General features: G+C 36.3%; 1 protein-coding gene across 1 annotated transcript in view; it reads right to left on the bottom strand.

Annotated features, from left to right (window-relative positions):
* LOC306848988 (tight junction protein 2-like) overlaps positions 1-19454 on the bottom strand; it is a 64738-nt gene that overhangs the window by 17705 nt on the left and 27579 nt on the right. The window contains exons 3-10 of the mRNA XM_079383791.1: positions 16198-16322; positions 15423-15525; positions 11292-11913; positions 9170-9273; positions 8039-8192; positions 2374-2485; positions 1870-1988; positions 1175-1238 (exon numbers count right to left, since the gene is read on the bottom strand). Of these exons, the coding sequence (XP_079239917.1) occupies positions 1175-1238; positions 1870-1988; positions 2374-2485; positions 8039-8192; positions 9170-9273; positions 11292-11913; positions 15423-15525; positions 16198-16322 (1403 nt within the window). The remainder of the gene's footprint in view (positions 1-1174; positions 1239-1869; positions 1989-2373; positions 2486-8038; positions 8193-9169; positions 9274-11291; positions 11914-15422; positions 15526-16197; positions 16323-19454) is intronic.

The raw sequence follows: 19454 nt of genomic DNA on the forward strand, positions 1-19454 counted from the left end.
TTTGAGAGAGGCGGGGCATAGAGGAACAGCAATGTACAGTATTTGAAAAATAATGTGTTTTTTGAACATTAAAGCATGTCAACATATTCTTTTACACCAAATACACAAAATAATGATCTTTAAAAAAGCATCATATGACCCTTTTAAAAAATAGATTTTTTTCTGTCCCATTTCTATTTATCCTTTCCAGACACACCAAAAGCCAAATGCATCGTCATGGCTTGTGATTTTTCAGCAGGGTTTCCCTGCTCTCCAGCTGAAAGCAGCTTTCTCTTCCTGCGCTCAAGTAAAAACACACTGAAGCTCTGGTCTTAAAGCAAAGCGGCTCTGTAAGCAAGAGCAGGACACAAAAATAACCTTTCCCAGTGGATACGAGCAGCAGCAGACTGCCTCTTCCTCATGAATATGGAGGAGCTGACGGAGAGGATGATTAAGAGAGAGAGGGATTGCAGAGGTTTCCAGCCTGTCTGTGAGGCTGTGAGGCTGTGATGCAGATGACCCTCCACCTCTCTTCCTCTATCTCTATTTCATTTCCTGTGCCTTGTCTTCCTGTGCACTCTTTTACCAGCGAGAGAGCTTAAACAGACAGTTCACCACCAAATTAAATTCTATCATTATTTACTCACACTCATGTTTTGTTCGGAACAGAGAGGGTGGGCAAATAATTTTTAATTTTTTTAGGTGAACTATTAGTGATCAAACTCCATCGCACACCTGCAAGTAATAGGTGCGTAGGACAAAGGACCAACCAGGTGGATCGCCTCAACAGACAAGCAATTCCCGCACACTATCGTAACTTGCAAAAAAGTAATATTTATTAATTAACACAACGTTTCGGTCACACGACCTTCATCAGGAGTATACAAATGTTCAAAGAGATGAATTTGAACATTTGTATACTCCTGATGAAGGTCGTGTGACCGAAACATTGTGTTAATTAATAAATATTACTTTTTTGCAAGTTACGATAGTGTGCGGGAATTGCTTGTCTGTTTAGGTGAACTATTAAATTAAAAAACAAAGTATGTGTGATGATCCCTGTCTCTAGGTCGTAACTTAGCCCTCAGCGAGTCCTCACTCCTCAAGTTTAGTTGGTGAATAAGATCTTAGTTCAGTGAATAGGATCATGTGTAAGGAGGGCTGAACCTACGGGATATTAACAGCAACCACTCACCCATAAATGGCCTCGTCCTCCGGGCTCGGTCTGAGCAAGATCTTGGGTGTTGTCCTTATTACTGCTGCACATTGAATATAAAAAAGATCTAACATCAGTTTCATTCTGAAACAACTGAAAGCAGACACATTTTCTTCTAAATCACACCTCTCAATGGCAAGTTAACAAAGAAATATATTGATCAAATGTTTGGGGTTAGTAAGATTTAAAAAAAAAATAATAATAAAAAAAATAAATAAATAGATAAAATAAATTCTGCCTCGTGGGCAGCGCCATGGCATATAGTGCTGTTGTGCCACGGGCGAGTTCAAATCCCGGCTCGAGGACCCTTCCCGATCCCACCCCCATCTCTCTCCAAGGATGCATTAAACTGATCAAAAGCGACAGTAAATACATTTATGTGACAAAATTTTGCACAAAAAAAATTAGCACTGACAGATTTAGTGACAAATTTGGGGATCCTACATAAACTTAATAGTAAATGTTCCACTGAGGTAAAAGTTAAAAGTCATTACAGATGTTTTCTTTTGTAGATATTTTGTTTTTGGTGATTTTAAATCACTAACATCAAGTGAGGTTTTTTAACCTATGTAATGTTGCAGTTCCTACTAAAGTTTCTAGTCAACTTCTTTTCTGATTTAATTTGGGTCTTTATCTACTATCAACCTACAAGGACTACAGAATCTTGTTCTTACGTGGTGGTTCTTTTTCCTGTGGTTCTACTCTCTCCTCCTGGGCTGGAAGTGGCTCCTCGGGAGTTTTGTAAGGAGAGGATGCAACAGCTGTCTTTCTCAATGTACTTTGAGGATCCTCTCTGAAAATACAACAACAGTGTAGATCTAACACAGTTTCTGACGGAGAATATACATGTTCCACAAACATTTGACAACCAGAAACCGCTTTTGAATGCCTTGAGCTATTTGTAAAACATTCCAACTGTCTGTTTTCTTTAAGTACCGGTTAGTTTGATGTTTTGTTATTTAATGCAACGATATTCATACAGATCATTGTTTTCCAAACACTGGACCACACTAACTTTCATTGCATGGACAAAACTCACTTTTGTGTAGACAGTTTCCACTTTTTGGTGAACTATCCATTTAAATGTCCAAAGACTTTTTGGAGCCATTTTATTATTATTATTATTATTATTATTATGTGCTAAAAATATCAGGAGCTGATCTTCAAGCGGTCCTCACCTGGCGTTTTCTCGTGCTACATCATTGGAAGAGTGTGAGGAGAGGTCAGACTGGCGTGACCTTTGGTCATCTTGAGGTGAGTAGGAATGGTACGACTCAATCTCAGAAATATCTGAAAAAAACAAAAGTCTACAATGAGAAGCAATTTACTTTTCTTCAACTTCTAGGACAAGAAAACAATGAGGCCCAGGAGAGACAGAATTAAATGGACCCACAACCACAGAGAACAGACCACCGTGTTACTATCGACTTGGTGTTAATTGGCCAAGATCTGCCCCGTTATAACAATCACTTCTGCTTATGCTGTATATACTGTAGTTTTATTTGACCACAGCATATCCATGCCTTTTTGACCAAAGACACAACCCAAATCATGGAGATTTACAATGCCTATGTGACTCAAATGCCCAGAATTTCATAAAGCTGTCGTGGAGAGACTAATAGCAGCGTTATACAGAGGCAGAAGGTGTGTCAGACAGGTGTGATTAATCTTTAGGAACAGAACACCCTGAGAGAGGCAGAGAAAAAGGACAGACGGAAGTGACACCTATAGAAACGGTCTTGGAAAGCAGAGATGTGTGCAAAAGCAGCTAGTGCTTGCATACATTGACACTATATTGATAGTTAAAGGAATAGTTCACCAAAAAAAAAAAAAGGAGGAGGAAATTTGGTCATCATTACTCACCCTCATGTCATTCCACACCTGTCTGACTTTTTTCTTCTGTGAAACATAAAATTAGAAGAATCTGAAGACTTTAATGATTCATTTTTAAACCAAGAACCATTGGTCTTTGCAGATTTATTTTTGAGCAGTTAAATCAAGAATCATTGGATTCACTGAGTCAGCCAAACAGCTGAGAAAGTCTGATTTGTAAACTGTTCACTTTAAATGAATTGGCTCAAAAGAATGACTTATTCATGAATCAGTCACTCAAGTTCAACTCAGTGAATCAATGATTAAATTTCAGCATTCTAAATTTGATTCTATTACCATTCTATTTCAGTTCTTCTAAATATTAAAAAAAATTTACACAAAAGAAAGAATCACAGGTTTTGTAACAACATGAGGGTGAACTATTCCTTTAATTTCCCATTCTAGAGCTCTACTTTGTCCAGGATAGTTGGATAATTATTTGATTACAAGTAAAACCAACAAGAAGCAGAGCAAGGAAAATGAAGTATCTCTCTGAAAGAGAAAGCAGGATAGAAGTAGTGACGGCCGGGGAGGAAGAAAAGCGTTACTGTGTGGTCTGCTGGTGATCTAAGTGTATGTCCAGAGCATGGCCGCTGGTGAGTGGAACCCCACGACTGTCCTCCAAATCTAAAACACACTCCATCCATAACGGAGCAAAAGGACACTGCCACCCACCTGTTTCAGAGCTCGAGGGGTTAATGCTCAGAGCTAACAGAGTAAACAGACATACAGACCGTGTATATATATATTAAATAATACTTTTATCCTGTTTACATGCACAAATTTCCCTTGCTTTCAAATTAAATTCCATCTAACTGCAGATTCCATATGCAAGGTTTAGATGCACCCTAAAATCTGCAATATGATCAAAACATCTGTTTACATGTGATAAATATATATTCTGAACTAAATTTCTGAGCATATCTTGCAAGAGCGGTATTAAGTGTCATGATATAAGAGCAAGAAGTTTTTAAGTCCTCTAAAGAAGATTCAGCATCACTTCAGTGCGTAACTGGAATGTTTGCTTTTCTAAAATGATCCCAAGAAAGCTTTTTTTTCCTCATGTTGCTAAATTAATTTAAAAGGAAAATCAGAAGCAGCATCCCAATAAATTAAGAATTTATTCTGATGAAGCTGACATTTAATCTTTTTCTCTAAGAGTTTACTTTTCATTTTAATTAGGCTATCAGTCATATTATTTATGGATTATTAGGCTGCATATAAATTTAGTGTCTGAGGAGTATCAGGGAGGAGCAGGGAGCTGGTGTTTTCCAGGCTGTGGGGAAGAGAGGCGTGTTTCCATCTGTTGGGTGGGGATGAAATTACAGTCTGTCTCTTAAGAGGGGGAGGACTAACCACAGAGAAGAGACAGCTGTGTGTACATTCCCTGAATACAACCCAAAACAGCATGGCCAGCACCTCTGCTTCAGCTACAAGCACCATCACTGATTTAGTTCGCAGAGCAATTTAACAAATATATAAATACTAAGATAATACTTAGCACTAACACTAAATTCTTAGGTAATTATATAAAAAAATAAAAAATAAATAAATTCCATCACACCCACAAATGGAGACTTAAGAAAAATTATTAGTCAAAAACACACACAAAAAGCATAATATGTATTCGTATAATAATAGTAATATACATTGTGAATATTCCTTATTTTGTTTAGACTTAGTAGTGACTAAGAATAAATATGCCACAAAGTGTGTCGCTATTATGGATTTTTGAAAATTAATCCTTAACATCAGACTTAAACCAATAATGATATCTCTATATTTCTGTTTTTTCTAGATCAACAGGACAGTGACCGAGAACCTCTCTCTGAGTGACGCCGGAAAGGTGATTGAGAAATCACGGGGCAAGAATGAAAATATCCTACAGTTTTAAATCTGAAAGTGCACCGTGTATAAAGTTATTGTCTCTCAAAAGAAAGAGTCGACTCTGAATCATTGAAACGAGTCGTTTTTAAAACGAATCCCAAGCCATGTCATGTTGACGTCAACATGTATCATTAGCATATTGCCCGTCCACTTGTTGGTCTTTTCGCGTTGGTCTAAACGAAAATGCAAATTCATTCTTTGCTACTAGGTGGCGCTTTTGGAGCGGTAAAAATTTCGTTTTTTCCGGTAACGCTGTACACAAAGCAGCACTGCGCTCACAAACACTGGTTTAACAGGCGTTACAGACATGATGAAATGAAAATGAGACCACAATCGGACCAATCACCGCAGATTAGCGTCACGCAAAGGAGGAGTTTGGAAAAATGAATCGTTAAACGAATCGTTTGGGAGTCGTTGAGCAAATAAGGTAAAAAATAAATGCATATTATAAGACAATGAAAGTGTTTTTAGACCTTGCATGCATGTCAACGTGTTGTTGGGGACTCCCAAAACCAAAATATGAACCTTTCATAACCCATAATAGGGGCACTTTAAAAGACAACATGAAATAAGAATTGACCTATTCATTTTTATAACACATATCCCTGGTCTTATTTTATTTCCTTAAAAGAAATACATTTTTATTACTTAAATAGCATAGCATACTTCATAACAATTGAATCAAATACAACACCACATACCCACCCTACATTCATTTCTGGTTGAATATACTGTTTTATACATAAATATATTGCATTACGGAAGTTAAATGTGTTGTGCTTGCATGTTGTCTTTAGATACAATCACCTGAATTTCCATAGAATTATGAAAAACATGAACATACTGGAGTGAATGTCAAATAAATTAGGATAAAGACACAAGGGACAGCGCTGATTTACAACCGTAAGCCTTGAGCATCACGGTGCAACCTATCCTAGCACGTTACACCAGCAAAGTCACGGCTTCTTGAATACAAGGAACAATAAAAATGAGGAAATAGCTGAAAGCCGGCTATCACATCATCTAGTCAAAATGAAAAGTAGTGCACAATGGCACGCACGAGGCAATGAACAGTACGTGCTGCAATTTTATGGCAGGGTATAAATCACATCTTGATTTTACTTCTCCAACCGGCACAAAGCAGCACACACAATGCCTACGGTGACTCATTTTCCAATGCCATTGAACACATATATGAAGTGGAAATGCATGAAGCTGTACCGCCCAGCCCCACTCGGCAAGCGGATGCTTTTTCTGTACTGAAATGTACTTCCTTCCACCTGCATTTAATACCTCGAGGATGGTTGATCTGAAAAAGCCATACGATATCCAGCTGTCCCACCCTTACAACAGCTGAAGAGTATGAAATAGCATCTGAGAGACTCTGTGTCACCCTTCCAGACACACAAGATTAAATAAGTCACCACCACACAGACATAAAATTGAGCAGACTTATTTATTGATTAAAGAAGGTATTAAAAAAGAAGGTTAGCATAAAAATATAAGAGCACAGTGTGAAAGTTTTACAGGTTTGTTGAGGCACAGTCATGATTAAAGATTAAAGGCAACCAGACTTTATGTTGTCTCTGCAGTCCGTCAGCTAAAAGTATGACATATCTGTATTATCTGTAAAAAAGAGAACACAAAAATAGCATTTCTGTTGTAAGCATGCGGTTTGCTTTTTCTCATTTAAGCGCATCTTTCTGGTGTTAAAATATTCATTGTGTTCAAGTGTAAACATTGGTGTCTATGCATCTGATAGCAGGGTTAAGATACCTATTGACATCCATATATGTCCATGTACTTTTCAAAACAATTAGAATAATAAAAAAAAAAAAAGTATATTATTATAGTTAGCTAAAACTGAAACCAAAACCATAAAAATCATTTATTGCTTGAAATAAGAAATGTTAACTGAAATAAAATAAAATACAAAAAAACTATTTCAGCAACATTTTTTATTTTGAGTTTAACTTTATGTGACAGAATAACTAAAACTAAAGTAAAAAGTACTAGTAAAACTAGTAAAAAATAGAATAAATACAATGATTTAACTACAATTAAAATTAAAATGGAACATTTTTTTATTTAAATAAATTTACATTTAATTTATTTTATTTTCATTAATTTTATTTGCATTGTTTAAAAAAATTACAATATTTGACAATAATATATATACACACATATATAATAAAAATAAATAATATAATATATAAATTATATTATGTATTAGAATTTATACTATTTTAATGAATTTAGATGAATTATAATATGTTATGGCTTCTGCTTTTTGATCTGACTGACATTTTCTTTAAAAGCTGCATCTATCAATTGAAGTAAAAAAAAGAAATTGTATTCACTGTATGGAATAAAAAAATGTGGTGTCGCTATTAAAAATGCAACTGGATCTTTTAACTGAAAAGACAAGACTTTTTTTTAACACAGCTGCTAAACTGAGATTCCTCCCATTCGTTTTTCTATAAATGGTTTGTCTTGCTATACTGTCTCTGATGTGGTCCACTAGCGGGCAGATCACCCGAGACGGATGTTAATAGCAGATATAAATGGGGGGCTATAAATCTCAGCTCTTTGCTAAAAAGCCACAGTCTGTATCTGACAATACGGTCTTGTAATTTCTAAATGAATATGTGTTCCTGTTAAATATACTATCAATCTATACTGTAACTATACAGCCAGAGGAAATTTTATTACCCGTGTCCAACTGCATTAACACTGCATCACCTCTATAGAGGACCAGACTCATTAAATCCATGGCATATAGTTGAAATTATGCCACTGGATGATAACCCTGCTCTGATATAGACGGTGACAAATTGGGTTTTGTGCTTCAATACTCATTTTGAGTCTATTAATAGTGATTTGCATAATTAACAGTAATTTATTACAGCCTCAGTGGCTAGCGAATGTGTACATGATATTAATAATCTGATTTATCAGAGCCAATTCATGGTACCTGCTTTTAATTAAAGTGTGGTGTTGGAGAGCAAATAGCCAGAGGGTGAGCACCACGGCTCAGGAAGCGCTGTAATGAAGACTAAATGCAGTGTGAAAGGAGGAGCTTACCGTCAGGCTCCGAGTCGCTGTCTGCCAGGGCAGGAATGCGCACCAGGATCTGTCGGTTGTCTCTCTGGACCACCAGTTGCAGCTTGCCACGTGATTTCTCAATCAGCTTGCCGGCGTCACTCAGAGAGAGGTTCTCGGTCACCGTCCCGTTGATCTAGAAAAAACAGAAATATAGATATATCATTATTGGTTTAAGGCTGATGTTAAGGAGTTTCAGTGGAGTTGTGTGGATGGTTGACGGATATATACATATATTAAATACTGAAATATCGTTATTTTCTGTGACTAGAACAAAATAATTATAATTATTGATAGCTTCCCTGATACTGTGTTTGCTAATAATATTAATTTCAATTAGTAGACTATACTAAAATATAATATTTAGAATAAATATAATATATATCTTTTATTTTATAGCACCCATTTACATAGTTTAAGTAAAACAGGAATTGCAAAATAATTTAAATGTACTGCCTTTCATTAACTGCGTATGTCATTATCTATAAACAGTGTGAAATTATGAATACATCCACATTACATTGGTCATCAGTCACCATCGTCTATACAGCTTTATTTTGTTTATTATTAATATTTTGAATTTGATTTTATTTATATTTCCAGTTGTTATTTATTTGCTTTTTATATTTCTATATAGGTTGATTTTTTTTCTATTTCAGTTTAATTTAGTACTTGAACTTATTTTATTTCAGTTAGTTGCCAAGGCAAGATTTCTAATATTCATTTAAGTTTAAGCCTTTTAGTCTAATGTTTATTTAATAAATATAACATTTATATGTATTTTATCTATTATTTATATACATAAATACACACACACATATACATATACATATACATATATATATATATATATATATACACACACATACTTTTTTTTTTTTTTTTATATTTTCTATATTTCTTCTAACATTTTAGTTTTTTTATTTCAGCTTTATTTCATTTAACAAAAATGAGTCTTAACAGTGCTCTAGATATTGTCATCAGCTACATCAGTCGACCATTAGTGAATATGCATTAAACACAGTAAGCCGTTAGGGGTAATCTGTGATTTTATGACAATTTAACAGATTTAATGCATGAACATAGCTATTGTGTAAAGGGTCTGATAGGTACCTTAAGAATGATGTCGCCCTCCTGGAGATTTCCATCTCTGGCAGCCAATCCAGTGCTGGTCATCTCTTTGATGAAGATTTGGCTGCCTAGCCGGAGGCCGTACTCTACAACAAATCAGAATGAAACATTGGTTCTGTGCAGCAACGCTAACATGATCATAACATGAACCTAACAACCATAATGACCTTGACCCTTTTAAGTACACAGCCATCCCTCCAGCTGTTAGTTTAGTGGCTGGCTGAATGGGTCAAACACCAATTTAAATGGAAACTGAAAATGTGGAGTATTGATCTGACGGGTAGAATCACAGCTCTCTGCTGAACGTACAAGAACCACTTACAGAACTGAACATGAAGAAACACTTTCTGTTCCAATACTGTTCTAAAAACTGAACCCAGCTCTAAAAAACAACAACTGGTTGCCATTTCTCAACTCTAGGCAAGAAAGTCCGGTATTAACAGCGCTACATTTTTGCCTTTCTGGCTTGTGGGTTATGAAGGGCTGGTGAGGAAATCGGAAGAGATGTGCCACTTTATGTGAAGTCACAAGAATATATGTCTACTGAAATCTGACAAGGCTATCATAAATAAATCAGATTTAAATATCAGTGGGACAAAGTGAAAAAATTAATTTATTTTTAGCATCTAACCTGAACTCTACAGCAGGAATAAAAGCCCATTGCTTCTGTAAAGGGGTCATATCAAGTCATAGTTACACTTTTGAGATAAAAATGATAGATTTAGTATGGGAGTATGCTGTAATGTCCAACAAAAGTTCCAAGCTATGCTTTGCATATTCAAGATGATATATTCATAAGATGCATATTCATAAGAGATGGCAACAGTTGAAACAAATGGTTTAAGTTTATTTTTAGGTCCCTGATCATTTCGGTTTGATCTTAAAGGTTGTGCAGCACATTTTAGCATGGACTGTTTAGTGAACCGGTCAGAATATAATGCAGCTTCAGAAAGAGGCTGTTATTGAAAGTGAAAGTGACGTGACATACGGCCAAGTATGGTGACCCATATCCCTTGAAGGATGGGCTATCACAAACAAATACAGGACCTTACAGAGAAGCACACATCTACTGAAGACTATATACAAAAGGATATGTAAGAATTATTGTAATTTTTTTTTTTTTGCTTTTTTTTTTTTAAAGAAGCTGCATTTATTTGATCAAAAATGTGGAATATTGTGAAATATTATAATTTAAAATAACTTTTTTCTATTTTAATATATTTCAAAAGGTAATTTATTTCTGTGACGTCAAAGCTGATGTCAGCAGCCATTATTTCAGTGTCACATGATCCTTCAGAAATCATTATAATCTGCTGATCAAGAAATATTTTTTATTATTGAAAACAGTAGTGCTGCTAAAATTTTTGTGGAAACAGTGATGCATTTTTTTCAGGATTCTGTCATGAATACAAAGTTTAAAAGAACATAATTTATTTGAAATAAACATTTTTGTAACATTATAAAAGTCACTTTTGATCAATTTAATGCATCGTCGCTGAATACTGTAAAAGTATTAATTCCTTTAAAACAAATTATGAACCCTAAACTTTGGAATGGTTGTGTACTCATTAATGTTTTTATAGTGTAATGCTGCTCAAAAAATGCCATATTGCACTTTTAATTAGATGAATCAAACATCCTTAAATTTTATATCCAAAAAAAATAATACATTCAACTGCTTGCTGAGAAATATTCCACAAACAATTTTCACAAAGCTCATTTGCATGAGAAAATATGAACTTGCAGCAAATTTATGCCAATGTTTGTCATAAACACTGATCCAACTACTTCAAGTCTTTCCTGTAATTACGCCCATAAATGATAAACTTGTTAATGGGAGTGAGATATTTACATTTGGCTCTCAAGAAATCTCATTTATATGGATAAGGCAATAAGATTGCCATCAAAATAATAATTAAATGAAATGAAATCAAAGGTTCTGGAAAGGGTGCAAGAAACCTTGGACCTCAGTGGGAAGAAAACAGTAATAAAAAAATTAAAAATTTGACCCTTCTAAACTGTTTTAATTATTTTTCAATCACCTAACACTAATATATATATTTAAAATATGCTATTAGTGACAAGGTAATCCTGCAACTCTCACCTTCATTGGGCCTGTTTTTCACCAGCATGACATTGATGGGCGGCTCGAGGGGCTCATAGTTGTACCGGTCACTTCCTCTGTCTTTCTCTCTGCTGGGTGATGGTGAACGATCCTGCAGCCGGTCCCTGCTGTGACTCCTGATCATCCTGTCATCCGAACGAGTGTCATACCTCCGCGTGTCGTAGCCCTGGTCCCTCCCGTAGCTTCCGGCAGGGCTTCCTCCTCCGCCGCGGCCTCTACTGTGCTGCCTGTGATAGCGAGGCTCTGGGCTGGATCCACGCTCCAGCGTCCGGCTCCGGCTGCCGTCCCTGCGGTAGCCGCTGTCAGAGCTGGGTGACCTCTCCGCGCTCCTGCCTCTGCTACATTCCCGCCGGGAGTCGTGGTCCTGGCTGCGGTAATCCGGCTCCAGGTAGTCTATCCGGCTCTTTTCGAGGCTGCGGTCAGGCTCTCTGACACGGGGGTAGCCCAGGCCGCCGTTTCCCCTAGGGTAATCAGAGTCTGGGTCACTTTGAACGCTGCGGTTGTCCTCGGGATAATAGCTGGAAGTGTTGTAATCTCGGCTATCCCCGCTCGGGGACGGCGGGCGCTTGAGGACAGCCACCTTGCGAGGCCTCTTTACAGTCTGTGGGGAGCGATGAATACAATTAGTCTTTATACATTCAGCCCAGAGTTATCAAAAGGACCATACAGTTGGGCAAAAAAGTATTTAGTCAGCCACCAATTGTGCAAGTTCTCGCACTTAAAAAGATGAGAGAGGCCTGTAATTTTCATCATAGGTACACTTCAACTATGAGAGACAGAATTGGGGGAAAGAATCCAGGAAATCACGTTGTCTGATTTGTAAAGAATTTATTTGCAAATTATGGTGGAAAATAAGTATTTGGTCAATAACAAAAGTTAATCTCAATACTTTGTTATACACCCTTTGTTGGCAATGACAGAGGTCAAACGTTTTCTGTAAGTCTTTACAAGGTTTTCACACACTGTTGCTGGCATTTTGGCCCATTCCTCCATGCAGATCTCCTCTAGAGCAGTGATGTTTTGGGGCTGTCGCTGGGCAACACGGACTTTCAACTCCCTCCAAAGATTTTCTATGGGGTTGAGATCTGGAGACTGGCTAGGCCACTCCAGGACCTTGAAATGCTTCTTACGAAGCCACTCCTTCGTTGCCCGGGCGGTGTGTTTGGGATCATTGTCATGCTGAAAGACCCAGCCACGTTTCATCTTCAATGCCCTTGCTGATGAAAGGAGGTTTTCACTCAAAATCTCACGATACATGGCCCCATTCATTCTTTCCTTTACATGGATCAGTCGTCCTGGTCCCTTTGCAGAAAAACAGCCCCAAAGCATGATGTTTCCACCCTCGTGCTTCACAGTAGGTATGGTGTTCTTTGGATGCAACTCAGCATTCTTTCTACTCCAAACACAACGAGTTGAGTTTTTACCAAAAAGTTCTATTTTGGTTTCATCTGACCATATGACATTCTCCCAATCCTCTTCTGGATCATCCAAATGCTCTCTACCAAACTTCAGACGGGCCCAGACATGTACTGGCTTAAGCAGGGGGACACGTCTGGCACTGCAGGATTTGAGTCCCTGGCGGCGTAGTGTGTTACTGATGGTAGCCTTTGTTACTTTGGTCCCAGCTCTCTGCAGGTCATTCACTAGGTCCCCCCGTGTGGTTCTGGGATTTTTGCTCACCGTTCTCGTGATCATTTTGACCCCACGGGGTGAGATCTTGTGTGGAGCCCCAGATCGAGGGAGATTATCAGTGGTCTTGTATGTCTTCCATTTTCTAATAATTGCTCCCACAGTTGATTTCTTCACAACAAGCTGCTTGCCTATTGCAGATTCAGTCTTCCCAGCCTGGTGCAGGTCTACAATTTCGTTTATAGTGTCCTTCGACAGCTCTTAGGTCTTGGCCATAGTGGAGTTTGGAGTGTGACTGTTTGAGGTTGTGTCTTTTATACTGATAACGAGTTCAAACAGGTGCCATTAATACAGGTAACGAGTGGAGGACAGAGGAGCCTCTTAAAGAAGAAGCTACAGGTCTGTGAGAGCCAGAAATCTTGCTTGTTTGTAGGTGACCAAATACTTATTTTACCGAGGAATTTACCAATGAATTAATAAAAAATCCTACAATGTGATTTCCTGGATTCTTTCCCCCCATTCTGTCTCTCATAGTTGAAGTGTACCTATGATGAAAATTACAGGCCTCTCTCATCTTTTTAAGTGGGAGAACTTGCACAATTGGTGGCTGACTAAATACTTTTTTGCCCAATTGTATCTAAAAGCAGCCATTTATCATATTAGGGGTGGGCGATATAGCCTCAAAATTATATCACAATATTTCAAGAATATTTGCGATAATGATATTTATAACGATATATAAAAAATTATAGAACAACATTTTATTGGTGATTGCAGCTTGCAGGCAGCAGCATTTATTAGTGCAAACACAATGAAGGGCATTTTCCATCCTTTTCCAATGAGCTACTGTCATTGATGACAGACTACCTAATTCGAAGTATAAATCTATTGTCATAAGGTGGCAGAAGCAGCATTATAGTGCAATAGTAGTGACCAGTGTTAGGCAAGTTACTTTAAAAAAGTAATTATAGTTACTAGTTACTTCTCACAAATAGTAACTGAGTAACTGAGTTACATCATTATAAAAAGTAACCAATTACCAGGGAAAGTAACTATTGCGTTACTTTAAAAAAAAAAATAGCCTATGTCAAATAACTTGGATGCCTCCAATATTGAATGTTAAATGAATGAAGTGGACACTACATGGAATAAATTATTATATTTAAACATTGTACACTAATACAAAACAACAATTTAAAAATACTTATTTAACACTGATAATTTTTTAACATTCTAGCAGACATTATACCAACAAAGCACAATTTAACAAATGTATTAATAGAGCGGTTTTAATTATTATTATTGTCTTTTTAATTTTATTTAACAGAACAACAGTAATATTACAATACATTTATGAATGTTGATGGAGATTTTATTTTGCCGGAAACCCGCCGTCAAACTGACGTCATCAAAAAAGGAGCGCAAGTAAATGTTCAGATTTTGATTAAAGATTATCAAGACAAACATTTTTTTTTTCATCGGATTAACTTGGATTAATTGTTAACATCAAGACTAGCAATGTGCGATAGTAACGTAAATAAATTAAATAGCCGACTTTAATTGTTTAAGGCCATTTCGCGATTTCAATCATTATACAGTAACCAGCACCGAAAGAGTTTTTTTTTTTTTTTGGCCGAATTTAATTTCGGCTGCCGAACAATCGGTGCATCCCTAGTAAATACGTCATCAAGTCGCTTTATCATTGATATGACACAAATATGACAAAATTTATACCGGTATTACCGTGGATGGTATGATATGGCACAACCCTATATCATACTATTTTACACATTACATTACATTATTTTATGCAAGGATTTGAAGGCTGCATGTGAATTTCAAAACACATAGAAAGCACTATACTACATATAAAGCAATTACCAGGGCAATAAAGCAACCAAAAGTGTAAAAAAAAAGGAAAAACAACAACAAAAACAAAACACTGTCATATTGTTCAAGTTGAATGTTTAAATGTATTTGAGTACAGCATTTTATGTTACATTATTTATGAATTTATGATAGCTTACATTACCTATTAATCAACATTAAATACAAAAGTATAGTTATATTCACATAATTTATATAATATTCATTAAATCAATATTATAGTAAAATTATACATTATTATAGTTTTATATATATATATATATATATATATATATATATACATACACATTCATATATATATTTTATAATTTTAGTTTAAGTTTTAATAAATAATAAACTAATAAAAATGACTGCTTTGTCATTTTCATTAGCTTTTTTATTTTAAAAATTTTAAATTGAACATTTAAATTTAATTTCTGTAATTTTCAGTAAATTTTTCATCTTTTATTTAAAATTTTTCATCTTATTATTTCAATTACCAATAATATTTATATTAACTTGAAACATCTGACACTGCTAACCTATACTAATATCCAAAGTAAGTAAACTTATTCTAGAAGGCCTCTCGTAAAGGTCAACTTGACAAATACTTACTATTTTGGCCACTTTCCCACATTTCCGAAGTGACTGCACAGCAAATGAATGAGGCACATTATCCATGGCGATGGTGTTGACCTGTATCACACGGTCATTCTCACTGCCAACAAGCAAAACAACACAAATGATAAGTCTACAACAAAATAGAGACATTCCATTCTATATTATTATGTTGAAACACTTGGCACTTGCCATGCATTTCACCTCCATAATGTTGTATGCGATGCATTTCTAAAAAATTAATATTCAGTGGCAAATCATGTAGGACTGGTTTTAATTGAATCAGCCAGTATTATACTGGAATGTAAAAAGTAGGCTCTGATATAGAGTCCTGCAGGGATGATATATTTTTGCAGGCCAAAACCAACCATTTTATATGCTAGTTATAGCCTACATTTAGCTTTTTACTTATGACAATTGTATTTAGGCTTTAAAATGTTAAAGTTAAATGTTAAAGATTTATTAACGATGCAAACTTCAGGGTTGCCCTACAAAAATATGCCATTACTGCAGTGCTCATTATCAACGCAATTTATTCGATAATTTCATTTTACCCAGCCTTGATTACTTTACAACAACATGCACTAATAAAACATGCACAATAACACAAGGACATTTATTAGAAAAGTAAACATGATAATATTTGATTTCACGTCATTTTGAAGAGCTCTACGTGAAAACTCAATACTTATCAACCTGCCTAAGCTGGTGTAAAATAATGGTTTACCAATACGCTAAACACGCATGCATTAGTAAGGTGAATGAAGCGTACAAGAGCAGTCCATCGGCCGGTCCTCCTGGTAGCACGTCTGACACAATGATGGACATCTCTCCGGTCTCCACGTTTGGATTGTCCCGGCCCCCGGACACAGCAATTCCAAAGCCCATCTTAGAGTCCTGTGAGAGAAATCACTTTCAGTGTGAAAATACCACTAATGCATTTCCTCCGTCATATAATCACAGCCAGCCTGCCCAGAGCGGGAGTGTTTAATATCACTTCATAGAAACGCGCAAATAGCCAGCAGTGTTACACAATCACGTTCATGTACTTATATGATGAATCTTTCATAAAGGGTGACTGCGTGCCGCCACAGTGCGGTTTTGCAGAAAGCCACTGCATGCCAAAGCTAATGGAGCCATGGTTCCATCTCATTGCTTGACCAAATAACAACCTGCTGTACCTGCTTCAGAGGAACACTGAATAAATAGAGTCTAATGAGTGGGTATCACGGGCTTGATGCAATCTGCTCCAAATATATTCAGGCTCAATTAACCCTTTGGGGTCGGCTGTATCGCCGGCGATACGAACTCGGTTTTTTTAAGATAAGTGCAAAAGACACTAAAAATACTCTGTTGATTTTGGTCACACAAATAAGTGTTATACATCAATCGAAACTGTTAAGTGTCTAATTTTTTTTTGAGTACACTCACGATTACAACAAAACTTTGTGGTTTTGGGGAAAAAAGAAAACAAACAGGGTGCGCTCTCTGTCTTCTCCGTCTCCGCGATCTGTTTATAGTAATGCGTCACTAAAATGAAGTGTAACTCAGCAAATACTCAACACAGAAACATGATAGTTATATCTATAGAAAACATAAAGTGTCTGCTTTCAACTGGAGCAAATAATTAAAAAAAATTAATAATTAAAAAATGATTTACTTTATGGTCAAATTCTCGCTATTCATACCATTAAATAAAATTTTTGCCTCAATAAATTCCTAATTTGCCGCTTATTAATAATTAGTAGTAGTTGTTAAGTTTATGTATTGGGTAGGATTAGGGATCACCTTTCCAGGTTTTTCAGCAGCGGAAGCGGAAGTCATCATAGTTGGGTTAACTTCAAGAGCAGTGAATGGGAGAGTACCACAAATATATTTTTTGCATTCCCATTTGCTCAAATAGCAAAAGAAAAACTATATATAAATTTATTTAATACAAACCCGATTCCAAAAAAGTTGGGACACTGTACAAATTACGAATAAAAAAGGAATGCAATAATTTACAAATCTCATAAACTTATATTTTATTCACAATAGAATATAGATAACATATCAAATGTTGAAAGTGAGACATTTTGAAATGTCATCCCAAATATTGGCTCATTTTGGATTTCATGAGAGCTACACATTCCAAAAAAGTTGGGACAGGTAGCAATAAGAGGCAGGAAAAAAGTTAAATGTACATATAAGGAACAGCTGGAGGACCAATTTGCAACTTATTAGGTCAATTGGCAACATGATTGGGTATAAAAAGAGCCTCTCAGAGTGGCAGTGTCTCTCAGAAGTCAAGATGGCAAGAGGATCACCAATTCCCCCAATGCTGCGGCGAAAAATAGTGGAGCAATATCAGAAAGGAGTTTCTCAGAGAAAAATTGCAAAGAGTTTGAAGTTATCATCATCTACAGTGCATAATATCATCCAAAGATTCAGAGAATCTGGAACAATCTCTGTGCGTAAGGAAAAACCATACTGGATGCCCGTGATCTTCGGGCCCTTAGACGGCACTGCATCACATACTGTAATGGAAATCACAACATGGGCTCAGGAATACTTCCAGAAAACATTGTCGGTGAACACAATCCACCGTGCCATTCGCCGCTGCCGGCTAAAACTCTATAGGTCAAAAAAGAAGCCATATCTAAACATGATCCAGAAGCGCAGGCGTTTTCTCTGGGCCAAGGCTTATTTAAAATGGACTGTGGCAAAGTGGAAAACTGTTCTGTGGTCAGATGAATCAAAATTTGAAGTTCTTTTTGGAAAATTGGGACGCCATGTCATCCGGACTAAAGAGGACAAGGACAACCCAAGTTGTTATCAGCGCTCAGTTCAGAAGCCTGCATCTCTGATGGTATGGTGTTGCATGAGTGCGTGTGGCATGGGCAGCTTACACATCTGGAAAGGCACCATCAATGCTGAAAGGTATATCCAAGTTCTAGAACAACATATGCTCTCATCCAGACGTTGTCTCTTTCAGGGAAGACCTTGCATTTTCCAACATGACAATGCCAGACCACATACTGCATCAATTACAACATCATGGCTGCGTAGAAGGAGGATCCGGGTACTGAAATGGCCAGCCTGCAGTCCAGATCGTTCACCCATAGAAAACATTTGGCGCATCATAAAGAGGAAGATGCGACAAAGAAGCCATAAGACAGTTGAGCAACTAGAAGCCTGTATTAGACAAGAATGGGACAACATTCCTATTCCTAAACTTGAGCAACTTGTCTCCTCAGTCCCCAGACGTTTGCAGACTGTTATAAAAAGAAGAGGGGATGCCACACAGTGGTAAACATGGCCTTGTCCCAACTTTTTGGAGATGTGTTAATGCCATGAAATTTAAAATAAACTTATTTTTCCCTTAAAATTATACATTTTCTCAGTTTAAACATTTGATATGTCATCTATGTTGTATTCTGAATAAAATATTGAAATTTGAAACTTTCACATCATTGCATTCTGTTTTTATTCACAATTTGTACAGTGTCCCAACTTTTTTGGAATCGGGTTTGTATACAAATATAAAAATTTTCTTAAATATGTGGCCCTGGACCACAAAACCAGTCTTAAGTTGCTGGGGTATATTTGTAGCAATAGCCAAAAATACATTGTATGGGTCAAAATTATCGATTTTTCTTTTATGCCAAAAATCATTAGGATATTAAGTAAAGATCATGTTCCGTGAAGATATTTAGTAAATTTCTTACCATAGATATATCAAAACTTCATTTTTGATTAGTAATATGTATTGCTAAGAACTTAACTTGGACAACTTTAAAGGCAATTTTCTCAATATTTTTTGCACCCTCAGATTCCGAGCCAAATCTCGGCCAAATATTGTCATATCCTAACAAACCATACATGAATGGAAAGCTTATTTATTCAGCTTTCATATAATGTAGAAATCTCAATTTTCGAAAACTTGACACATTAGACTGGTTTTGTGGTCCAGGGTCACATATATACATGCATGTGTGTGTATTTATATATACATAATAAATATACACAATACACACACATATATTATGC

The sequence above is a fragment of the Barbus barbus genome, assembly GCF_936440315.1.
Source record: "Barbus barbus genome assembly, chromosome: 29".
Taxonomy (NCBI): domain Eukaryota; kingdom Metazoa; phylum Chordata; class Actinopteri; order Cypriniformes; family Cyprinidae; genus Barbus; species Barbus barbus.